Raw genomic sequence first — 27,444 nt, forward strand, 5'->3', positions numbered from 1 at the left:
ATGCTGTTAAAGCATTCTTGCTGAATGTATAATCCAAAAATAGATTATTATTTGTTGAAAATGAAAAATATAAGCCCTACTATCTAAATTTTTAACAGTGCTTCATTAGTATGAAAAATAAAGTTGCAAATACAAGATTGAACAGACTATGTACGTAATACCTTACAAAAGAGACAACCAGATTGTACTTACAAGTACTTTGAGCACCGTAGGCCTCTGAACTGATTGAAACGAGGCCCTTGTCCCATTAGTCCAGTTCATAATCCATCCCTGTGTACACAGAATTTATATCACATCAGAAGCATATTCAATATCACATCATGACTGGGAGTGTGATACAGAAAAGAAAGAAATTGTTGAGTAAAGTCGTTAAACCACTGATGTGACATGGACTATTTTAACGATTTTCTAGGGCTTGAACGTGGTAGTTGTGTTGCTGTCTATGCAGGGTCAGAAAGATCTCGGATTTCATCAAAAATATATTTTAATTTGTGTTCCGAAGATGAAAGAAGGTCTTACGGGTTTGGAACCACATGAGGATGAGTAATTAATGACAGGTTTTTAATTTTAAGCCTGAACTATCTCTTAAATGCAAGTAGTACCAAATCGGCCAATCAGATTTGACCAATGCACAAAATATGAACGTTACTTCATGTAGCTCTCTATTATTTTATATGTACAATTTATATTATAATTAGGGCTGTTAACTAATTTAAATTTGTAATTTAATTAATTACTTTATGTGGTGATTAATTAATCAAATGAATCTGAAATTAAATTTGGCTGTGAAAATACCCCCAAAAGATCATTTAAATCTAATGTGTTAAATGAGAAACTTATCAGGTACAAAAACGTAGCTTTAGAAATAAATATTTTATTTGACTCAACATAAATTTATTACACATAAATGTTAGGCTACAACAGCCTAGTAAAACAGAGAACATAAAATAAGATAATTTTAGAAATTTCTCAGTGTTTTTGTGACAGTCATGGTTAGCCAAAACAGCATGGTTACCAACAGTTTTACCAACATATGTTCCACAAAAGAAATTTTACAGGTTTGAAAAGACATGAGAATGATAAAATGATGACAATTTTAATTTTTGATCAAACTATCCCTTTTAGTGTTTTTTGTTTGTTTGTTTGTTTGTTTTGACAAAATTACACTCTAAATAAGAAACTAAAACTGCCAGTAGGTGGCGGCAAATGTCTTTGAGTTAAGCCATTGAATCATTAATTTCGTTCGTTCAAACGTCTGATTCATGACGTAAATGGCTCTCTTTTGAACGCGACACTGAATCATTGGTTCACACGATTCGTTCAAAACGTGGATTCATTCAGAAACGATCCACCGCTGTGCTGCTCAGAGACACAGAACGGTTCTGAGCAAAACTGAGCAAAAACAGATAATGCTGTGTTTACTATAGAACACAATATTCACGTATTCTTTACTAAACTGTTGTTTGAAATCACACTTGCACTCCTGCTATTTTGGGAAAAAAAAACTGTTACTGTACCCCTGTGACATATTGCTCTCCCTGCTACTGTGAAATCGCTTATCATATAATGTAAACATGAGACACTCATAAAGCGACATTTTGCCCCAATACCTTTAATTATAGGGGCACATAACTACATTCATGGACTACATAATGCAATAAGCTGTTGTCCTTCGTCATATTTGTCAAGTGACGATTTGGCAGATGTAAACAACAGCATGGATTGCATGGTTAATGTACTGAATATGTTGTTCTGATAATTTATGCTGTCTAAACCATGGAAAAATAAAATGTGTGGAAGCTGCTAAATCATATATAGAAGGACTTAGTAAGTGTTACGGGGAGTGAGGGACGAGAGGCGAGCGGATCCATACACAAGCTTTTATTACATGGGCGAGACAAAGACATAGTCGTACAGGCAGGGTCGAGACAACAGCAAGCAGGTATATTAGGGCGATGCACAATAAAAGTCTGTGAGTCAGGCGTGGGTCGAACAGGAGCGAACGGGAGCAATACAGATAATCCAGAGAGAGTAAACGATAGTCCAGGCGAGAAGTCAAAAACACGGGAACAAGGAAACTAGGAACTCGGGAAACTATGGAACGCTAACAACACAATACAATCTACAACAATTCAACAATCCGTGAAGTGCACTGGGGAGGACCGGGGTTTTTATAGAACGCCTGATTGGTCACGGGGGCTGACGTAATCAGAGCGGTGGAGGATGGGAGATGCAGTCCGAGATGCAAAGTAACAGTCAGAGTGTGTAGGTGAGGCGAGAGTGACATCTGGTGGTGAGTGGACAACGGGACACCGACCAGATTCGTGACAGTAAGCAGGAAAAGGCGCAGTGTTTTGACAAACTAAATTTAATAGGTGGTAAAGATACGTACAAGCGGTATAATTAAGATATCAGTCTAATATTTCACCTACCTGACTGGAAACAATAAGAACAAACATGAATGTTGTCAAGAGTCTTGCCCTGGAAATCCTGGTTCAGTTTGTCCAACCACAAACACCTTTTGTTCCTCGGGCAGTTTTTTGCTCTCTTCTGATTGATTTGTTGTAATTTTTGGCAGTGTATAGTACTCCAAATGTTTTTGCCAGTCCGACCGATAAGTACGGTCCAAAACATGACAATAACTGAGCACTGTCAGCAGCAAAAATCACCAAAATATATGAGTTTCGTTCGGTTCAGTGGCATTTTTTACATTCAGTGCCGCCAATATGGCCGACTGATGACGCGCCGTAAAAACACTACATTTTTTGTTCAATGAAAGTCATTTTTTTTGTTTAGTGAAAGTCATTGTTAACCAAAACAGTTTAGTTACCAACAGTCTTCAAAATACCTTCTTTTATTTTTCACCAAAGAAAGTCAGTCATACAGGTTTAAAACGACGAACTATCCTTTCATTTTATGTTATTTTATTTTATTTTATTTTTAACAAAATGACACTCTAAATAAGATACTAAAACTGCCATTAGGTGGCGGTAAATGTCTTAATGAGTAAGTCATTGAGTCATTCATTCGTGCATTCGATTCATTCAAACGACTCACTTTATGAACATCCATCGAATCTTTGGTTCACACGATGCGTTCAAAACACGGGTTAATTCAAACGATTCTACTCTGTGTTGCTCAAAAACGCACAACATCAAAACATATATTATATTATAAAATATAACACAATATTGACTTCTTATTTACTGAACTGTTGTATAAAATCACATTTGCACTCAGGACAAAAACAGCACTCGTAGGTGTGTGATATTGCTCTTGCTGCTCGTGTGAAGTCGCTTACGATGTAAACATGAGACAAAAACTCTTGAATAAAAAGAATCTTGAATATCAAGGGCACATAACTGCATTTATGGACTACATAATACAATACGCTGTTGTCCTTCATCATGTTTGTCAAGTGACGATTTGGCAGATGTAAACAACAGCATGGATTGCACGGTTAATGTACTGAATATGTTGTTCTGCTAATTTATGCTGTCTAAACCATGGAAAAAAAATGTGTGGAAGCTGCTAAATCATATATAGAAGGACTTAGTAAGCAGGAAAGGGCGCAGTGTTTTGACAAACTAAATTTAATAGGTGGTAAAGATACGTACGAGCGGTATTAATTAAGATATAAGCCTAATATTTCACCTACCTGACAGGAAACGATAAGAACAAACATGAATATTGTCAAGAGTCTTGCCCTGGAAATCCTGGTTTAGTTTGGCCAACCACAAACACCTTTTGTTCCTCAGGCAGTTTTTTGCACTCTTCTGATTTATTTGTTGTAATTTTTGGCAGTCTATAGTACTCCAAATGTTTTTGCCGATAAGTACAGCCCAAAACATGACAATAACTGACCATTTTCAGCAGCAATAATCAGCAAAATATGTGAGTTTAGTTCGGTTTAGTGGCTTTTTTTACGTTCAGTGCCGCCAATATGGCCGACTGATGACGCGCCGTAAAAACACTCAATTTTTTGTTCAATGAAAGTCATTTTTTGTTCAATGAAAGTCATTGTTAACCAAAACAGCTTAGTTACCAACAGTCTTCAAAATACCTTCTTTCTCACCAAAGAAAGTCAGTCATACAGGTTTAAAACGACGAACTACCCTTTCATTTCATTTTATTTTATTTTTAACAAATGACACTCTAAATAAAATACTAAAACTGATTTAGGTGGCGGTAAATGTCTTAATGAGTAAGTCATTGAGTCATTCATTCGTGCATTCGATTCGTTCAAACGATTCACTTTATGAACATCCATTGAATCTTTGGTTCACACGATGCGTTCAAAACACGGGTTAATTCAGAAACGATTCTACGCTGTATTGCTCAAAAACACACATCAAAACAGATATTGTTATGTTTAAAATATAACAATATTGACTTCTTATTTACTGAACTGTTGTATAAAATCACATTTGCACTCAGGACAAAAACATCACTCGTAGGTGTGTGATATTGCTCTTGCTGCTTGTGTGAAGTGGCTTACGATGTAAACATGACAAAAACTCTTGAATAAAAAAAATCTTGAATATCAAGAGCACATAACTGGATTTATAGGCTACATCACGCAGTGAGTTCTTGCCCTTCATCATTTTTGTCAACAGTCAACTGAAATATCGTTAACAGCATTGAAATATTTGAATCGCGGTATTTTTCCATTACTAGTTAATTAAATTAACGCATTATCATTGACATCCCTTATTAAAATATTTATTTATAGATAAATAATTATTTATACATAACATGACTTTTTACCCTGTTTTTAAATGACTAAATGGGGTGGTTGAGTATATTAAATTATTGTATGATCTGAATTTTGATATGCAATTGTTGGGAACAGACAGCTTGAAATCGCGTGGCCTTGACTCATCCTCCGCATTTGATGTCAGCTTCTTTCAGGCATTTCAGGCATCTTGTGAATACGACCTGAGAATTACTCATCCTGGAGTGCCAAAAACAAACTGTGGCTGCGCTTGATGAAGAGCACTGTTTGTCGTTACAGAGAGGGTTGACTCATTAATCTCCCATAAAACCAGAGAAGAAAAGAAAAGAAATAATAAGTCTTAAGACATGAAGAGTTTTTCATTCAAATGGCTTAAGTGTCCAAAAATTAATTTGTTGTTTAAGGATATGTAGGTCAGTTATTTTTTAATGCACAGTACACAGGATCTAACAAACTATGGTAACACACAGAAAACACATACACGTATATGTATACATTATATATGTATACATGAACACTAAAAGGGTTTTTTTACCAGTTCAAAGATTTTAATGTTTTTTAATGCAAGTCTCTTTTGCTCACCAAACCTGCATTTATTTGATCCAAAGTACAGAAAAAAATGTAAAAATGTGAAATATTTGTACTATTTAAAATAACTACTTTCTATTTAAATATATAAAATGTAATTTATTCTTTTGATTTCAATGCTGAATTTTTAGCATCATTACTCCAGTCACATGATCCTTCAGAAATCATTCTAATATTGTGCTCAAAAATATTTAGTATTATTATTATGTTGAAAACAGCTGAGTAGAATTTTTTCAGGTTTCTTCGAGGAATAGAAAGTCCAAAAGAACAGCATTTATGTGAAATAGAAATCTATTGTAACCTTACAAATGACTTTATCATCACTTTTGATCAATTAAAAACATCCTTGCTAAATAAAAGTATTAATTTCTATAATTAAATAAATAAGTAAACAAATAAAAAAATAAATAAATACTGACTCCAAGCTTTTGAATGGTATAATGTATAATGTTACAAAATATATATCATATAAATGCTGATCTTTGGATCTTTCTATTCATCAAATAATTAAAAAAATACCCAACTGTTTTAAATATTGATAATAATAATAATAATAATAATAATAATAATAATAATAATAATAGTAAATGTTTCTTGAACAGCAAATCAGTATATTAAAATGATTTCTAAGAATCATGTGACACTAAAGACTGGAGTAATGATGCTGAAAATTTTGCTTTGATCACAGTAATAAATTATGTTTTAAAATATATTCAAATAGGAATCAGTTATTTAAAACAGTAAAAATATTTCACAATATTACTGCTTACAATATTACTGAAACGTCTTTAAAGAATATTAAAAATCATACTGTTCAAAAACTTTTGAGTGGTAGCGTATATCGGTAAATTACTTTTATTAAAATATGCAAGAACTGTTTTCAGTCAGAAATTAATTTTGGTAGTCATTTTAATAAATGCAAATTATATTTATATTATATTATTATATTTCCTAATGACTTTAAATATCCTACATGTATTTAGAATATGTTTTTTTTTAATTAGGAGTAAATGTGCTCGCAGATTTTTTTCTTCCCTTTATTTTCTTTTGTTGCTATATAACAACTTGCTATATAACTTATAGACAACATAACCACAGGTATCTATGACTATATCTACAACCTCAACTACCACAAGGAAGCGAGTTTACTTGTCTGATCTGACAACCGCAGTTCATATATATTTTGAACTTTTTTATTCACGTATTATTATTATTTATTTGATATTTTTATGTATAACCTCTTTATATTTATTAGTATTATTTATAATTCATTATATTTATAAATTGTCCTCTCTCACTTCTCACTCTGCCTCACTGCGGCCGTTTTTACGTGCGTGACGTCATTTCCTTCCAACATGGCGCAGGCAGCAGGTCGCTGATGGAAAACTGAGGGATTTACCCCACCTTCTGGCTTTATTTATGTTTCTCTATTGAGGGCACCATCCGCCGGAGAACAACTCAAACATACGGGAATATCTAAAAATCGCGGATCCAGCCTCCATTGGGACAGGTTCTCCTCGCCCCGTCGCAGCGCGTCATGTATGAAGGGAAAAAGACGAAAAACATGTTTTTAACCAGAGCTTTGGAAAAGATCTTGGCCGACAAGGAGGTGAAAAAGGCTCATCACTCGCAGCTGCGCAAAGCCTGTGAGGTGGCACTAGGTCAGTATGATTTCGATGCGATGATCGCGGTGTTTTAGATGTTTAAGATCTGCATGTGTGGCTTTAATCCTACCGGTAATGAAACGGAGCTGCTTCAGATCAGCTGCATGAATCCAGCAGCATTGCGGAAGTTATTCTCATTCTACCTGAAAAACGCCTCGAATTAAACCCGTACCCGCTTCTTTAGCATTAAACGTCGATAATTATGCGCTCTGGGGTTAAATAAATCACATTTAGTGCACGTACGAATTAGGAAACAGGTAAAGGAAAGCAGGAACTGACAGGGCGAGTTTGTCCTCTTTGACAGGAGCTTCAGAAAGACCGTCTTTGCACAGAATAAACTATTCATAATAAATACCATAACCATTTTATACACTCTAAAAACATTCACTAGGTGCTTCGAATGCATCTTGACTGTCGCTGACTGTTTTCCCATCGTTAATTGTGAGACCCCACCTGTCATATTACAATAACAATGATGCTTTAATTAATGTTTTGCGTACAGTCGAAGCTTCTCATGTGACACTGACGTTCACGTGTACAAACTAAGCTGTCATGTCGTTTTAAATTCGTGGAAATTTATTTGCACTATTCCCAGTTTCCTCCAATGACAACAATGACTGGGCAAGATGGGGCGAAACGCAAACGGGGATGCTTTTTTGCATTAGTGCTGTCGTTGAAATATTAATTGTCTTTAATAAAACGAATACATATGCTTGCGAAGGTTAAACTTTCTAAAAATGTGTAGAAACGATACGCAATTGTTGTACCAGTCTCCGTCGAATAGTTCATTCAAACGGCTCCCTTGAACGATTCGCCTGAACCGATTGGAAAGCGTTTAAATCACTCTGATGTAATCTACAACATTTGACGGATTAACAGTTGACAATAAAATGAATAAACAGCTATGTTTTGTGAGGAAAGCGAGGAAAATTCGCGTTTATCTATGACGAGTTAAATCGAGTTAGTGAATCGGCTCATTTGAACAAACAGCGAAAGAATCAAATGATTCGGACTAGTTTGCGATGGGCGTAACGGAAGTATTGTGTGCAGAATAGGGGCTGTGCTAGTCTAAAAGGGCTTGTTTGGACAAGGTGAATGTCTCTACCTCTGTCATGCATTTCTCATTATCAGTGGTCAATAATGCATGCACGGTGGAAGTTGAATTACAGTGCATTATTAAAGGGGGAAGAAAGCAATGGCTTCCAGCCTCATGGCTGGAATCACATGCACCGTGCATTGTGCATGCAGAGTTGTTGGTTCAGTCTGCTTTACTGCATTGCAAACTGTGATTTTCACACTGAAGATATAGAAACATTGTGATTTTATTAGGAATGGCATACTTTGGCATATATAGAAGCATCTTTTGTATTCAGAGAGGCTGTGATTTAGTTCACGTACGAAGATGTAAAGAACAGTCAAATGGAGTGGTAGAAAGTTTAATCTATTTCATGCCACTTGGCAAACATAAGAAGCTGTCATCCGTTTCTCTCTGTGCTGGTTAGTGAATAATTTAGATCATATCTAGTGAGCTGTGTTTTTACACCACTAAGACAAAGTTCCCAGCACAGGCCTTATCCTCGCAAATCTGGTCTCTGGCTACTTAAAAGATGAGACGGGCTTACTCTGATTACAAAGGACTGATGCAAAATTGTAAGTGGGCATGTGGATAATGCACATAGTTAATGGTTAAAGAATATTATTAGTTACCGTGGCAGTCAGTTTGTTTATTTATGTCCATATCGCTTATAAAATGCATTTGTGGTAAACAATATGTGACCCTGGACCACAAATCTAGTCTTAAGTAGCATGGGTATATTTGTAGCAATAGCCAAAAATACATTGTACGAGTCAAAAGATGTTTTGTAAATTTTCTAGCATAAATATATCAAAACATAACGTTTTTGATTAGTACTATGCATTGCTAAGAACTTCATTTAGACAACTTTAAAGGCGATTTTGATTTTGATTTTGCACCCACAGATTTTAGATTTTCAAATAGTTGTATCTCAGCCAAATATTATCTTATCCTAACAAACCACACATCTAAGCTTATTCATTCAGCTTTCAGATGATGCATACATCTCAATTTTAAAAAAATGTATGACTGAACCTTATGACTGGTTTTGTGATCCAGGGTCACATATAGAGCATTTCTACTGAACCGCACTGCATTTATGGTCCGTTTTTGCATATTTAGGATCGCATTTGGCGTTTCGCTTTGATGTCCGAGTTATGACAGCATCTGTCAGTGAACTTTAGAGAAATCCTGTCGTAATTGTCGAGCTACAGTTCATTTGTCACACTGGAGGGGGTCACATGTGGTTCACTTGAAGTTGTGCACTCGGTTTCATCTGCAATTTTTAGCACTCCCTCACTTTCCATTGTGAATATATATTGAGAAAGCAAGATTGTATATCTTGGAAAATGATTGGTATTTCTGTAAGATAAGCATTGCCGGGACGACTCTGAAAAAAATGGGTCACTAAAAGGCTATGAGGGGAAGCTGTTTGAAATATTATTCTTTGCAGATACAGCAAGCATACTGTTCTCATGCTGAGCTTTTGAAGCATTTAATAGTCTGCTGTGTGAGACAGTGTGACGTTTCCTTTAAAGGAGAAGTCCACTTCCAAAACAAAGATTCACATATAATGTACTCACCCCCTTGTCATCCAAGATGTTCATGTCTTTCTTTCTTCAGTTGTAAAGAAATTGTTTTTTGAGGAAAACATTTCAGCATTTTTCTCCATAAAATGGACTGATATGGTGCCCCGATTTTGAATGCGGCTTCAAACGATCCCAAATGTGGTTGTAAACGATCCCAGCCGAGAAAGAAGGGTCTTGTCTAGCGAATTGATTGGTTATTTTCATTAAAAAAATACAATTTAAATACTTTTTAATCTCAAACGCTCGTCTTGCCTTTCTCTCCCTGAACTCGGTGTATTCTGGCTCAAGACAGTTAGGGGATGTCGAAAAACTCCAATCGTATTTTCTCCCTCAACTTCAAAAATCATTTCAATATCATTCTACATCGCTGCAGAAGTTTCGACCCAGTTTTTGCAAAGTGAACATGCAAAGGAGATCAAACACCCTTAACAAAAAAGGTAAAACAGCGATATGGGATGATTTTGAAGTTGAGGGAGAACATGAGATGGGAGTTTTTCGACATACCCTAACTGTCATGAACCGGAAAAAAACAGAGTTCAGGGAGAGCAAGACAAGATGAGCGTTTGGCATTAAAAAGTATATAAACTGTATTTTTTAAAATGAAAATAACTGTTCGTTTCGCTAGATAAGACCCTTCTTCCTCAGCTGGGATCGTTTACAACCACATTTGGGATCGTTTGAAGCCACATTTAAACTGCCTTTTGGAAGTTCAAAATTGGGGCACCATAGTAGTCCATTATATGAAGAAAAATGCTGAAATGTTTTCCTCAAAAAACATAATTTCTTTCCAGCTGAAGAAAGAAAGACATGAACATTTTGGATGACAAGGGGGCAAGCAAATAATTTGTAAATTGTTGTTCTGGAAGTGGACTTCTCCTTTAAAGTAAATGTATGCTTTGGGAGTAAATGTAAAAAATGTAAAATTATGTCATCATTTGCTCATGTTGTTCCTAACCTATATGACTTTTTGTCTTCTGTGGAAACGCAAAAGAAAATATTTTAAACAATGCTGGTAACCAGACTGTATTAGTTACCAACACTGGCTTTTATTGTAAGTATAAAAAGCAAAAAAAAATCATCTTTTATGATCCACAGCAGTAAGGAAGTCACATTTTAGAAAATCATGTGAGTAAATGACAGAATTTTCATGTTTGGTTGAACTGTTCCTCATTAAATACATGGATGTTTCCTTCTCTGATGCGAGTGTTGATATTTTCTGAATATGAAGATGGATTTCCCTAATGACAGTTTAGATATAAGCAGAGTTTCTTGTCCCTTAAGCACAATAAATGCTTGTGGAGCAGGTAAAACGAGTTCATCGTTTTCTTTTTCAGGCAAGACTACTTCTGTTCAGGCTGAATAGACAGGACCCCGGGGCTGAGTCTGATCCTTCTTTTTTTTTTTTTTAAACCGCACATCGACCTTAACCAAACTCTCTTGAGTGATCAGGGAACCTCTTGCAAATGCTGTAGTTTGTCATGCAGATTCATGGTCTTGGTTGTTTAGATGGATGTGGTGTCACTAACATGATGCTTCTGATTTTTTTTTGAGTCGCATTGAAGATTTCATTAAAGCGTAATGGAGATGGTACCAAAACTCTTTAGCTTCCAACAAGGTCCTGATTAACTGCCAAGCTCCAGTGCAAGTATAAATGGTCTTACTGTTTTTTGACAGGAACATTGCATGGTTGTTGTATGGTTTAAATTGCAATGTGAGATTTATTTTTCTTTTCCAGGTTTTTGTTTTATTGTCTTTTAAAAAATATTAAATATGTTTGGATCAGGGTTATTATAGTAGGGCGCTCTGATTTCAACGATGAGTAAAACATGGAATAAAGTCATAAAAATGGAATTTACTGTATAACACAGAATGTTACGTAATTTACCAAATTTTAGATGAATAAATAAAAAGTACATCAGTACACTTAAATCAAAAGGTGATATGGAGTGTGTGATGAATATTTTACTGTTATATCTATCATATCATATCATATACAAATAGAAACTTAAAGGTCTTTACAGCAACACGTCAAAATAAAAGTTTGGTTTAACTTGGATGACAGCAAACAATTATTACTTTATAATGATAGTACTGCTAATAATATGCTTATTATTAAAACATTTTTTTTACAGAATATTTACAAGAAAAAAAAATTACCAGAATTTATTTACCAGATAAATGTAAAAACACAGTATTTTGTGAAAAAAGAAAGAAAGAAACAAACAGTAAATTATTTTTTAAAAATAAAATTGATCATTGATATATTCTTTAGGTTCTTTACTGGCATCAATGGTTCTATGAAGAACCTGTTTCAAATGCAGAAAAGATTCTTTATAGTTGAAAGATTCTTTGGGGAACCAAAAATGGTTCTTGTGTCACTGCAAAAACACCCATTTGGAACCTTTATTTTTGAGAGTGTAGGGCCTTAAAAATTTTATTTTTGTTAATATTTTAATAAATTGCTTTAAAATTGTGTAAGACATGCTTTTTGTTAAATAATAAATAGTCTAGAAATATAAAAAAGGAAAAAAATAGAATCCAGAAAAATTCAAACAGAAAAAAAAAGAATTTTTATCAAATCAATCAATTAGAGATGCTTTTGATTATTACAATTTAATGAAACCATTAAAATGGAATTCAGAAAATGAATGGAAAACAAAGAATTTGATAAAAATAAAACTGAATTTGCGAAAAAACGTATTTCATATCGCCTTAAAAATGTATGTTTGGTTAATATTTTAATTGTTAAATTGTGTACGATTTGCTTTTTGTTTAATAATAAAACCGAGTCTAGAAATGTTATAAAGGAAAGAAAAACACTCAATTGAATTTTTTTTTTTTTTTTTTATAAAATCAATCAAAGATGCTTTATACTTTTGATTATTACAATTTAATGAAACCATTACAATGAAAACAGAATTTGGTAAAAATGCATTTCATATGGCCTGTATTTTTTGTTAATCTTTTAATAAATTAATATTTATTAGTTAATATAAATGAATGCTGGGCCACAAAACCAGCCTTAAGTAGCACAGGTATATTTGTAGCAATAGCCAACAATACATTGTATGGGTCAAAATTATCTATTTTTCTTTTATGTCAAAATTCATTAGGATATTAAGTAAAGATTATGTTCCATAAAGATATGTTGTAAATTTCCTACTGTAAATATATCAAAACTTAATTTTTGATTAGTAATATGCATTGCTAAGAACTGCATTTGGACAACTTTAAAGGCGATTTTCTCAGTATTTAGATTTATTTTTGCAAAAAGAAAAAGAAAAAAATAAGCCAGTGATGCTAAATGACACTAGTTTGGTCAGTTGGTGAAGTGCTCAAAGAGACTCTTTCTAAATTTTGTTTCTCCAATGTTCATTTATAACAAAAACTCGAAAGGATGTTTTTGTGACAGTTTCAGAGAAACCATATGATGTTGGATGTGACATAACTGTTTCCCAGTTCACCTGCTACTGACAGGTATAAAAAACCTTCCTTTTGGGTCCTGATCTATGGGCTGTCGCTGTCAGCGAGGGCATTGCAACAACAGTGTCTGATGTGTTGTTATAAAATGGCCTAAATTTCACAGAAACACAAATTTAAAGCCTGTACTGTCATAAAAAGACTAATTGTGATTCATTGGACTATTAATATTAATGTCCTCACATTGTTATCAAGACACCTGCGACGAAACTGAGAGTAACCAGTAAGATCAGGTGTCCGCATTTATTATTTAGCTTTCAGACCGATCGTATATTACTCACGCCATCTAACACTTCAGGCGCTTTTGAGTCCTGTTGGCACCTGTGCTGTTCATCATAAAAAGTTTCTTAATGGAAAGGAAGTTTAAAGTGAAGTTCAGATCCTAGAATAAAGTTAACTTATAAATATCACAGCTTTCTGAGTTGCTTTCTGAGGGCTCACCAGGGTGATGAATTAAAAAAGCTGCCAGACTGTGTTCGTGCAGTTTCGTGATGTGTTTAATGCCCCTCGCTATAAATGTCCTGATTTTTGGTTCCTTCTCAGAACATAAATGGAAAATAGTTTTTTGTACAACTTATTAGTGCCGTAGGACGCATGATTGCGTGTATGCGTGCGTTTCGTTAATAAAGAAAGTGGAATTAAATGCGAGGGCAGTGGCTGTCTGGCTTATCCCAGCTGTGCTGGTGAGGCTTTTAGCTTTGCGGACACTTGAAAAAGGTGAATGCATTTAATTTTGTGGCCCTGGGTTTATTGTTAAGATGTTGGGTGGGTGCATTTTTGCGCAAGTATCTGGAAACGTTCAAAAGATGGAGCAGTTCTGTTATTAAGATGCAATCACACAGGTTGCAGAGCCTGCCAGAGTACACTGTTCTTCTCATTTCCCAAAACCTGTGCCAGATTTACCACCAAAGTCCTGCACTCTGAGAAAAGTCTGTAAAAATAGGGCACAATGTTCAGTGTTACAGTGTATGCGGTGTGGTACTTTTGTGAACACGTGTCGACTGACACGTAGCTTTATAAAATTACTGTTGAACCACTGATGTCACATGGACTATTTTTCAATGTAGTCTTTACTAGAGGTTGACCGATGTATCGGTTTTGCCGATTAATCGGCACCGATAGTTGATTGGCGGAACTATCGGTTATCAGCAAAAATCCATGACGATATTTTTTTCCGCCTCCAGTGTGTGTGACACTGGATAGCTGCGAGTTCTTCTAGATGCCGTGCTGCACTTTTGCCCATTGTGTGACTAACATATTTTTATATTTTGATTAGATAACTACAAATGTTCCAGAATGGAAGCAGTTAAATTGTGAAAGTACACAATAGCCATATGTATGCAATTTCAATACTGTGGCCTTTGTGTAGATATTTAAAGATGGCCATCTTTAGCTTGATTGTTGATGTAATGGTAACACTTTACAATATGAGTCCATTTGTAACATTAAGATTGATAAAAGCTGTAGAATAGAAGTATTGTTCCTTGTTAGGAATGTGTTAATTTCAGCATTTACTGATATATTTAAAAAAAATTCAGTTGGTTTTAACATTAATGAACAATGAACTAACTGTAATGATCATATTATATAATTAATATTTTTATTCATTTACAAAGTATGGTTCAGTAGGCTACTTTTTTTTAAATAGTAGAGCACTATTTCAGTATCCATTTTAATTTATCGGTCGATTAATCGGTATTGGCCAGTGTGGTCCAACCTAGTTATCGGTATCGGTAAAATCCAATATCGGTCAACCTACACTGTAAAAAAAAATAAATAAATAAAAAAAATAAAAATTGTTGAGTCAACTTAAAATAATTTGTAATTTTAAGTTAGTCAGCTCAAAGTTTATTCAGCTTGAAATGTTAAGTGGTACTCGATTCAACTGAAAATTTTAAGGCAGCTGGGTTACTTACCCAGCTTTTAAGTTTAACAAACTCAAATGTCTAAGTTGTAACTTAGTACAACTTAACATTTCAAGTTGACTGAACTTAAAACTTTAAGGCAGCAGGGTAACAAATTGTTTTAAGCTGACTCAACAAATTGTGTTTTTTGTTTTTTTACAGTGTATAGTCTTTACTACCTTTATGGGCCTTAAACGTGGTCGTTGTGTTGCTGTCTGTAAATCAGAAAGCTCTCGAATTCATAGAAAATATCTTAATTTGTGTTCCGAAGATGAACAAAGGTCTTATGGGTTTGGAACTAAACTGTGGTTTCAGTATCTTTTACCTACATTTTGAATTACATATTGTGTTGTGTTTCGTTTAAGGAAAATTAACGGATAATGTCCTGGCAGAAAGTTAGCAGTATCTTTTCTATTTTTCCACAGGTTTTAACTGTTTGGCTGTGCAGTGCATTAAAACAAGATTGGACATTTAATATAAAAGATCAGGTTTTTGGATCAAAGTCCAGTGGCGCTTAGATCTTTTACCAGACACTTTGTTTCATTACTGGCCTTTGTAAATAATGCATAATCTTTCAGTAGCGGTAGCTCATTTGGTCTCTGACAGGTGCTGAATTAATCATAATTCTGCCTCAAGATAATGAGAGACAATACCATTTGACCCCGTATTTTTGACCAGAATCCTTCAGCGTGTTTATGAGATTATACAGCAGTTACATTGATTAGGGTTATGAATGCTAGGGGGGTAGGTGATTATGGACACTTTAGGTTAAAGGGTTCACCCAAAAAGGAAAATTCTGTCATTACTCACCGTCATGTCGTTCCAAATCTTCATTCACAAATGAACACAAATTAAGACATTTTTGATGAAATCAAACACATACACAGCAAAGCAAATTACACGTTTAAGGCCCAGAAAGGTAGTAAGACACAAATAGTCCATGTGACATCAGTGGTTCAACCATAATTTTTAACCATTCAACCATAATCCAGATTACTGACATGTGCCTGAAATAAACGCTGTCACTATGAAACCGTATTATCAGTGAATCTCTATTTAAAAGGCACTGTTTTGGTCAAATATTTTAGCCTTCTAAAATTATTTTCGACCAAAACCTTTACTTTAAAATTGGGAGCATCTGTACCCTTCAGAGCGAGTTTGTTTGACAGGAAATCTTGAGCAATTATGACACTGAATCTGCTGTTTTGTCCAAAAAACAAACCAGCAAGGATAGTAGATTAACGTCGGTAGACTTGAATTTGAAAAATGGTGTGTATTGATGTCTTTCCATGGTTGAAACAAGATACCTTCTGGTGTTAATTCATATTTATTTTAGGGATGCACAATATATCTGATGTTTTTTTTGTGGTTTTTGCAGAGAGAGCCGTAATGCAAATGTGTTTTTATGCATGCATGAGTTTGTTCGAATTTCCAAAGAAACATGCCAATTGGTGGTTCAAAGTCCAAAACGTATGTTTATTGGTTGAATAGATGACAGTTTCAACCAGTCTAGGCACAGAGGTGGGACTAAGCGTCAACAATCGTTCCTGTTTGTCTCAGAGGAAAAAAATGCATTGGTTTCTTTTGACGAATCAATGCAATCAAATTGTGATGAGGTAATCATGATGTATTTTTCACATGATGTGTGGTGTGAGAGCACCATGGCTTGTCGGACATAGTAACAGTAATGAAGGGTCAAGGCATTTCGTTTAGTTCTAGCTTTTATTGAGTGTATCTAATGCAGATGATTGCAGAAAAAGTGTCCAACCAGGGTTGGACAAGTTTCGTTGGTTTTTGAAGCAGAAGCCACATTTTCAAAGTTCTTTTTTTTTGAAACCATGGCTGGTTAACCAGTGAAGTAAATCCATGCGGTTACACACACAGTGTTGGTGTGATTAGTTGGCAGGGCTACACCAAGGCCACCCTCACACCCCACATGTTGCGTTGTCCAGACAACCTCCCTCAGCATTTCCTGTGCGGGCCCTAAATTTAATTACAGCTAGGTATTTTCTCTTTCTCGTAGACAATGCGACTGTCAATGGTCCAATGCTCTCTTCTCAAGCGCAGAGGACCTGAGCCGGGTGTTTATCTCTACGGGTGAAAAGAGCACACTGCCTTCCTCTCCACTGGGGCTCTGGTTTTTGGAAGCATTTGTGTTTGTGTGTGAGAAATGGTTTGTGTCTATTTGGTGGGCGGATACTTGATACTTCAACTGTGGGCTAAATAGATACATTATGCAAATTTGTCTCTGATGTTGTTTACCTTCCATAGACAGAATGCCTTCATGACAGTATCATCAAGAAACCAAGAGGCAAATAAAACAGTGTAGGGTCTGTAAACAGCTAGCTGGTCTTATGCAAGTAGAGAAGGATGAAGATTTTTGTAAACTATAGCATCCTGAGTATGCACACATAAATGCAATGCATTGTAAGTAAGCAGTCCCATGCTGGAGATACTAGACATACTAGAAAAAAATGTGTATGTGTGTATATATATATATATATATATATATATATATATATATAAAAATCAGGGCTGTTCGCTTGATTATCTTTTAACTTAAAATTTAGGAGCATAGTCAATTTTAGGAGCACCTACTAATCAATAATCAAAAAAATCTGATCAAAATTTGGCCTTCCCATTACGAGATGATATTTGACTCCTTAAAGTGATTTACAGAGGAATTTTGTTTTTACCTTTGTAATGGCATTTTTCTAACTTTATTAAAAGTATGTCATCTTTTATGTCAGTTTTTAAAAATTATATTAATTATATTTAATAAGCTATCTAAAATTTCTAATTAAAACAGCAGAATAAGTTACCAATCGAATGAAATCAGTATTAACAAAATTAATTTGTACTACAGAGGTGGTACAGAAGAACAAAAAGTGGCTTGTAGGTGTATTTTCATATGTTTAATGAGGCTTTAAATATAAATATAATGTTTTAAATATAAAATGATGAATATAGAAATATTAAATGATTTAAATAACTGATACTTTAAAAATGAAACTAAAACTGCCAGTAGGTGACGGCAAGTCACTGATTTAATTACTGAATCGTTCATTCATTTGATTCGTTCGAATAGCTGATTCATTCAGGAATAAATCAAGTGACTTCATGAAATGGGAAATTGAATCATTGACTGACTAGATTCATTTAAAAACGCATTCATTCATAAACGAAACGCCACTGTGTTTGAACGGAGATGTGCAGCGGCTCAGTTGTGACTTGTTTCAACTATTTTTCAACTTTATGGTTAACACTCACACCTTTACTTTCACCTTTAATGTACAGGTGGAGTACAGCCCAGGTGAAAAATGCTTAAGGCTTGTTGCCTGGCCAAATTTGGATCCAGATCATAGTTTAAGGTGCAGAATCACTAAACAAACAAGTTTATCCACATGGTTGTGTTCAGATAAAGCCTCATCTAATAATAGGCCAAAAAGATATTTGCAAAGATTATATTCACTACCATTCAGAAGTTTGTGGAAAGACCCACCCTGTCTCATGACAAAAACGTACCTTGGGGAACTTTTTCCAGAGACGTGAAATACGTACCAGTAAGTACATATCACTGCAGTTTCCAATAGAAAATAACACTGAGTGGTACTAAAAGAGTGTTCGTTGAACAGTGTTGAACAGTGCCGGAAAATTGCACATTTGGTAAAATATAGGGCATTACTCATTACTCGTGAAATACGAACACTCTGACCTGGCCACAAACACTTCCGCTAGTTAGTGCGTTTACATTATGTCAAGAATGATGTAAGTTCTGTGCTGTGAAAGCAAGTTTGTTTTGTTTTCATTGCCGAAAGATGATGTGAAGAATCAGTGGTTAAAATCCTTTTTTTTCACGATACCACAGCAATACCACATGCAAAGTTTAATCTTACAACTGAGAAACATCCTGATCAAGTCATGCTTGCGATGGAGTTTCCGGTTGAGCAACTGCATTGGTATCATCCTCGGACTCGGGTAATATCGATGCCATTTTTTTTAAACCCCTTATAGCATCTTTGTTTACAAGTAACCATCTGGAGCAAAAAATTAATTAGTGGAAAGGCTGTTTTGTTTCCGACATGCATTGTATACAGAAAGACCAATCACAACAGACTTGGCCAGCTGACCAATCAGAGCAGAGTAGGCTTATGGAAGGGAGGGGTTTACCTTAAGAGCCTTAAGCTCCGCTTCGAACAAATTGTTTCAACATCAATGAAAAATGATTCTAAAATTAAATGTATATTCTGAAAAAAATCACAATGTTTTATGACCTTAGATGCATTTAAACCTGTTATATTGGACTCCAACACAATATTAGGACACTTTAAAATATCATATGACCTGCTCTTTATTTAGGCTATTGTTAGTTTTTGTGATAATTGACAAGAATGATGACATTTCTGTGGTATCAAAAAATGAAATTTCTGTGGTATCAATAAAATGACTCATTGTGATATAAGATACTGGTCATATAGCCCACCCCTATCTGTATGTGTAAAGGTACAAATATGCATCCTTTGTGGAAGATAAGGTGCAGTAGTGTACCCCCCGAAGGGTTTTTTTATATGACAGATTTAAGATTAAAATTTCACAAGTTCACTTGGATCTTGTCATAAACTAACAAACAAAAAAGCCCTATGATTTTCCACGCTGTTCTGAAACACATTCAAGTGTTATAAATGCAAACCCACCCATAAGAACTACAGCCTTCTGCTTCCTGAACTTGTCTGTCGGATTTATTCATGCTCGAAAATACTAGGTTTGTAAGGCAAGAGGAGTTCATTTAAATAGTTTCTCTGGTTGTCGAGAGTGCCGGCGCGGTGTGAATGTGTGTGCTTTGAAATGGTAATGCATCTGTAGGAGTGAAGGAAAAAAGCACCAGCGCTCTCAGGTAACTCTAGTCACCGTTGAGAATGGGATTGGGATTGGTTTGGAAGCTCTAATGGTTTTGCTAAATGTCACCTCTTTTAAGCAGATTTATCACAGACTGTCTGTTCTCAAATCACAATGTGAGCTCTTATGATCAAGCACAAAAACCAAGTAGGGATCAGCCTCATCCCGCCTCTGTCTTTTAGTCTTGGATCTGGGAATGTGTAAAATCCACCCTGCCCTTTGACTGGAAGAGATAAAGTGGGAAGTAGATCGGAGTTTTCCGAGGGCCGGAGGGACTTGGATGTAGACGTCTCGTGAAAGAAGCTTAGCTTGGATGTTTTCGCATCTTGGCTCGAGAGCTGCCGAGTGATTCTACACGAGAAGGAATGAAGGAGGAGCCGAAGAACGCCCTAATAAGACCTCTCCTAACGGAGTCTCCTCGAACTCTATTCGCACACCTCTGGCTATGCACACGGCTTCTGTTTGGTTTGTCTTGTAAACTGCAGTCGTGTGCGCGTGTTGCCTTGGTGTTGATCACGTGGTGTACTGCAGAACCCCCGAAGGACCCTACTGTTTATCTTTCCCCAGCGTTGGAGCTGCAGCATGTGCGTACTGCAAAACATGCCACCATCCGCTTTCTGCTTAATTGATGGAACAAACCGGCAACTGGAGACTTGAATTTGCTCCGAGTGTTGTTTACCCAAATGAAGGTGTCTCGGAGGTGTCGTCTCAATCCCACCACGCTGTTGTCTAAAACACCAAAGCAGGGTACCAATATGCAAGCATATACATATTTGACTTTTGCAATCGAGATGGAGAGCGAAATAGCAATATGCAATTACAGAGCTCCCCTGCAATTATTGCCACTATGAAGGAGAGAGACTGTCAACAGTCGGGGCTTTCTGCTGTCCTGCCGAGTGAAACTCCCCATGGTGTTGCTGTACCGAGTGACATGTCACGGCATGCTCTCGGCCCACCGTCTGCACCATGAGTGAAAGTAAAGCTATTTCTGCTTCATTAGAGTTGCGACTGACACCTCCAGAGCTGATATATTCTCAGGTAGAGCGCGGACATCTTTTGACGACAGCGTGTTTGGCATTTATGAAGTCCCACACAAGCCCAGCATTCCTGAGAAAGTAGCCTGTCCCTCTGTTTGTGTTTTCTGTTTAAGCAAACACTCGCTTTACTGTTGGAGCTGTGGCCTTGTTGTAGTTGACGCACAAGTCCAAAGTTTAGATTTTATGCACAAATTGGGGATGTTAGTTTGATTCCAGTCGTTTTATGAAGTTCCGTCATTTCTAGTCATCTCTCTTTTATACTATCAATAAAAGTGACACCAGTCCGTTTCATATCGTTGGCTTGAATTATATATTGGCTTGAATTATTATATAGTTTTTTTTTTTCATGTTACAGTTGCCAAGACAACATTTCTAATGTATAACTGAAACAATACAATTACTGAACTAGAACTTAAAAAAGGTAATTGAAATAAAGCTGAAATAAATCGAAATAAAAATATATATATAAGAATGACAAGCATATAAAATTAATAAAACTTTAACTGAAATATAAAATGAAATTTCAACTAGATTAAAAAATAAAACTAAATAAAATAAATAAATAAAAAATACCGGATTAAAAAAAGCAACTAATGAAAATTAAAACTATATAGAAATAATACTAAAAAAAACTAAAAAGAGTGACAAGCATTTTTTTTCCAAAGAGGTTGTAATCGTACCATCAGTTACGCAATCACTCTGTAAGAACACCCAGAGAGCGAATAAACACGGTCATCCTAGAGCCCCACTGCATCAATGATTGGGTTGCAGGTTTGGTTTACATTAATTGCGCTAGTGTCATTGCTTTGATTTGGAGTGAATCAAGGCTCATGATAGTGGCATCATAGTTTGACATTTGTACATTATTTGATTTCACTGAACTGTCAGCGTTTGTCCTTAGAGCACAATTATCTCCGAGCCGCCATCAGCATCGCAACTCGCCCAAAGCTAATGCATAATTCATGCTGGTTATAAGTGTTTGTTTTATCCTAAAGCACAACAGCTTTTGTAACATTCTCTCACAGATGTTTTACAGCTGAAGAATGTACGGCCATAAGGTTGTTTCTACAATTTTGGTAACTTTGTATCTTATGTCTTATTTAAGGGGATAGTTCACTGGAAAATGAAAATTCTGTCATTAATTACTCACCGTCATGTCATTCCAAAGCCGTAAAACCTTCATCTCCGGAACACAAATTAGGATATTTTTGATGAAATCTGAGAGCTTTCTGACCCTGCATAGACAGCAAGGTAGTAACAGTGTTGCCAAGTCTTCGGTTTTCCCGCGGAATTGGGCTACTTTAACACTGTTGCTGAGGGTTGAATCGACCACAATAATGTGATATTTAGCCCCTGGAATGCGAATTTTACCAGTATTTTACCTCCTGGAAGGCAGTTTACTAGGGGACCCCCCTCAAACACAATTGGGCTAGTTTTGAGTAGCAGTTGGGTAGGTTTTGTTGAGAAAACCTGGCAAACCTGAGTAGTAAGGAGATTGTTAAAATAGTCGGTTTAACTGCCACACGTCCACATTGGTGGACTCTGTGGTACTCTCATCGATGTGTGTCTAAAGATCATTGCACACTGAGTCCGAAATTTCCATCCGAAATTTTTGCAGGTAAAAAAAAAAAAATACAACAGGTTGTGTCAATCACGTTTACACACTGCCTCCAAAACTTTCCTCCGTCATAAAAAAATTTCGGATCAGGTTAGATTTTCTGCGGACGGTAGCAGGCACTTTGATAGGACAGGATGACGAACATGGAAAAAACAAACAAAAAAAAACGCGCATGAAAATTTCAGACTCAAGTGTGCAATGACCTTAAGACCTTAAGACTGACACGGAAGGAAAGAAATTGTTGAATAAAGCCGTTATTTTAGTTTTCTTTGCAGACCAAAAGTGTATCGTAGCTTCAAAGCGTTAGGATTGAATCAGTGATTCTGACTATGTTATAGAGCTCCAAAACGATTAGTTGCAATTAATAGATTCAAAATAAATGTTTATGTTTGGATACTATGTGTGTGTGTGTAGATTTATTATGTATATATAAATACACACATATATGTTAAAAAATATTTGTATCTAAACACTTGCATATAATTGATATTAAATATAAATATAAATATTTTACATATAAATCTAACATATTTTTCCTTAATATATATATGTATTTGTATTTATTTCATTTCATTTTTATTTCGAACAAAACATAATTAAAAAAAAAAAAAAAACACTACAAAAGTGTTACGCACCAACAAAAAAGACATCATACATAACAGAAAATGTTTGAAAAGGAGTGGGGTGAAGCTAAAGCTTATTTTTTCCCACCCCCTATACAAATCCAAAATGTTCCAGTATGTCTTTTAATATATTGAGATATTATTATTATGTATAATATATTTATATATACATAATAAATATACACAGTACAAACACACATATTATGCAAACATAAATCAATTAATCACAACTAATTGTTTTGCAGCTCTCTTATTTTAACTATGTTCTTACTATTTTTCTGGCAGGGATGGGCGATATGGGCTTAAATATTTATCACGATAATTTCTGGTGTTTATTGCAATAACAATATCAATGATGATAATTCAGGGAAATCCTGTTTCTTTAGAGAAAAGTATTATCTTTCCTATTTTTACCCAAAATAGGGTGTTGTGGGCATTACTGAGTACACACGTAATGTGCTGTAGCTGAATAAAATGCAGAGGAATTTTAACTGAGGAAACTTGAAGACAATAAACATACGATTGCTACCATTGCTATGGTTTGTCTGTGTTCTTCAAGCAATCTTGGGTATTTTTATAAGGATAAAATATATTTATAATGCAATGCTAATCGACATAGCCTTTATAATGCTATAAAACAGTATGATTTCTGCCTCATTCTGTGATGTGGAACCACTGCCGATCACAAAAGGTTATTTCAAACACTTGACTATGTTATAAAGTTAATTTGGAGAAAAAGTATGCCAATGAATGACATCTTTGTTGGACAACAGGTTTGTAAAAAGGCTCATACACATGTGAAAGTGCATCGCACACTTGCTACTAGTAATAGTTAACATTATTCAAGGCTCAGAGCGATTTTTGTCGCACTACACAGTTTTGACCAAACCAGTTTCAGATTGGAGCTCCTCGTTTAGCGATATACTAGTTTTACGTCCGCCTTTAGCATGTCAACAACTAAACTTTATCGTTATTATCGCAGAAAAGACTAATTCTTATCATGGGGGAAAAATTTTACCGGTATATCGCAAAATATAAGATATCGCCCATTCCTACTTTCTGGCCCGTGAACATGTCAGTTGCATTGCTGTCTGTGCAAGGTCAGAAAGCCGTTGAATATTATTAAAAATATCTTAATTTGTGTACTGAAGATGAACAAGGTCTTACGGGTTTGGAACCACATGAGGGTGAGTAATTAATGACAGAACTTTAATTTTTGGGTGAACCAACCCTTTTAATTTTGAAGATATGTAGTTTAGCATATCCCTCTATCATATTGTCTATTTCTTATTACCTCATTCACTGGCAGCTGAATACAGTAGGCCTTCTTGAGTCTATTTATTTTCCCATGGATATGTGGAATGCCGTGTGTCCCAGTCCAGGCATTCGCAGAAGGTCTGGAGGCCCTGCTAAAATGGAGAGGGGACACATGGAAGCGCCTTTTAATGTGGGTCAGTGCGGATTCAGAGTGGACCGCCAACTCTGTGCCCCTCGTTCACCACACACTCATCCATTATGTACGTAATTTCATTTTTGAAACAAGGCGTGATGATTTTTAGATTATAACTAAATTGAGATCTTCAAGCCTCCTGCTGTAGAAATGTATGTATGAACTCTCTGGAGTTAGCAGGAGATTTATTTATCTTTCACACTTTGTGTTGGAGAATGTGAGTGCTGTGTGGCACAGTCAGATTTCATATCAGTCCTTTGAAGCTGATGGTAACTGAAAGAAACTTATTTATGCGGTGTCATAATATGTTGTCCCAACTGTCTGCTCAGAAACTGTGGGCGCTGGCAGTGTTTCAAAATCATATTGGTGCCAACTGTTAGAGTGCACCAATATGGCATACAGTAAGACTGTGTTTTGTGCTACTCATCAGATTTTTAAGATATGTATGGGATGCTCGTAGCTCAGTGAATAAGAAGCAGGCATGGTAGCAAGTTGACCTTTCTGACCCTGCGTAGACAGCAATGCAGCTGACACTTTCAAGGCCCAGAAAGGTAGTAATAAAGTCGTTTTGTACTTCCTTGACCATGGGAGGATCCCTGCTGTCTATGCAGGGTCAGAAAGCTCTCAATTTCATGAAAAATGTCTTAATTTGTGTTCCGAAGATGAACGAAAGTTTGGAACGACCTGATGATGAGTAATGACAGAGTTTACTTTTTTGGGTGAACTATCCCTTTAAAGCCGTTGAATTAATGCATTCCTGTATATTCAATATCACAATACTAATGCACTGTAAAAAATAAAAAAACACAATTTGTTGAGTCAGCTTGAAATTGTTACCCTGCTGCCTTAAAATTTTAAGTTCAGTCAACTAAAATAAGTTTATTCAACTTGAAATGTTAAGTTGTACTAAGTAACATCTCAGATATTTGTGTTTGCTAAACTTAACAGATGGGTAAGTAACCCAGCTGCCTTAAAATTTTAAGTTGATTCAACTCAAATATCTAAGTTGTCACATTTCAAGTTGAATAAACATTTTTTGAGTTGACTGAACTTAAAATTTTAAGGCAGCCAGGTTACAAATTATTTTAAGTTGACTCAACAAATTGTTTTTTTACAGTGTACATTTCCAAAATTGTATTAATAAAATTGATGTATTTATTAATTAATTACATAATTAAAATGATGTACCTAATGCACGCCGTACTGTTTTCTATAAAGCCGAAACACTTTGAATTTTGGTGGAACCTCTAGATGGGGTGCTTTTCTGTGAGGTTTTTCCTTTGCTTTTCAGCTGTGCTGTGATGTGGAGGCTGTGATTTGTTTTTCTTGATTTGTTTGCTCAAGCCCGGAGTCTTTCTCAAGGTCGGTTCATTGCTTTCTCTGAAGATTAGAAAAATAAGTGCATTGAATGGACCTAATGCAATAGATTGAGAGGATAAATTTAGACCAAGGGTGTTTTCAGTGTTGAAATTTCAGGTAACACAATACTTGTTGTGGCTCTCTGGGAAATGATCATGTTGCTATGGTTTCCGTGTTTTACCAGGGACTGTCTACCACTAAAACTGATTAAACCGATCTACATCCTGCATTGCGGTGAACACAGTGACTATACAGCTAGTTTAGTTTCATCAAACCAGTCAGAGACCTAAACTACACACTAAACCAAGAATGGTCTTGAAGGTTATGGACAACATTCCTTTATCAGAGTGGAAAAAAATAATAATTTATATATATATATAAAAGAACTATAGTGTCCTGCACCCACTAGTAAAAAAAAATATCAAAAATTATATTTGGTGTCTGAATAATTTTTGTTTTGACTGTAATTTGTTTATGTGATTTATGTATTTATTTAGAATTTATTTATGCAACACAAAAGAATTAAAAATAAAAATAAAGCAAGGAATGCATTAAAATGATCAAAATATAATATTTATAATGTTACAGAAAGTCTGTTTAAAATAAATAAAAAAATGAATAAATAAAAAAATATATTTTTTTCAATAAATGTTTATTTATTTATTTTAATCAACTAAATGTAGCTATGAAGAGCATAAGAATTTTTTTTTCCCCAAACACATTAAAACATCTTAATTATTCCAAACTTCTGGCCGGTTGTGCATATTGTTATTGTTGTTATTATTATTATTGTTGACATTGTTGTTATATTTGTCATAATTTATTATTTCAATTTAATTTACTCATAAAGTTTATGCAGGCCAAAATTTCCTTATCAGTTTATTATTGTTATTGTTATTGTTGTTGTTGTTAATAATAATAATTTCTATAATAATATTGTAATTAATTACTCATTAATAATTTATGAATATAAACTATTTATTATGTCTTATGTATTACTATGAAAGATAAATATATAAATATTTTCTTTCGTGTGATGGCAGAGCTAAAAAAGAAATCAAGGATGCATTAAACTGATCAAAATATAATATTTATAATGTTACATAAGTTGTCTGTTTAAAATACACTAATAAATTTATTAATTAATTAATTTAATTATTTGGTTACTTTAATCAAATGAATGTAGCCATGATGAGAATAAGAATGTTTTTCCAAAAACATCTTAATTATTTTAAAGTTTTGATGGGTAATGCATTGTTGATGCTATTATTATTGTTGATATTGCTTTTACAATTGTCATAATTTATTTATAATTTATAATTTATAGTTAAATATATATCATATAATAATTTAATATAATGTAATATATATATATATATATATATATATATATATATACACATAAATTTATATTATTAAAACACTG

The 27,444-nt window shown here is 34.8% G+C and overlaps 1 protein-coding gene across 3 annotated transcripts in view; it reads left to right on the plus strand.

The window, feature by feature from the left end:
• Positions 1-6,663: 6,663 nt before the first annotated feature.
• Positions 6,664-27,444, plus strand: part of arfgef1 (ADP-ribosylation factor guanine nucleotide-exchange factor 1 (brefeldin A-inhibited)) — an 86,707-nt gene continuing 65,926 nt past the window's right edge. For all 3 annotated transcript variants that reach the window (XM_051098441.1, XM_051098443.1, XM_051098444.1), the window contains exon 1: positions 6,664-6,984. In XM_051098441.1, the coding sequence (XP_050954398.1) occupies positions 6,861-6,984 (124 nt within the window). In that variant the 5' untranslated portion in view covers positions 6,664-6,860. The remainder of the gene's footprint in view (positions 6,985-27,444) is intronic.

Source organism: Labeo rohita, chromosome 24 (genome assembly GCF_022985175.1).
Source record: "Labeo rohita strain BAU-BD-2019 chromosome 24, IGBB_LRoh.1.0, whole genome shotgun sequence".
NCBI classification, from domain to species: Eukaryota; Metazoa; Chordata; class Actinopteri; order Cypriniformes; family Cyprinidae; genus Labeo; species Labeo rohita.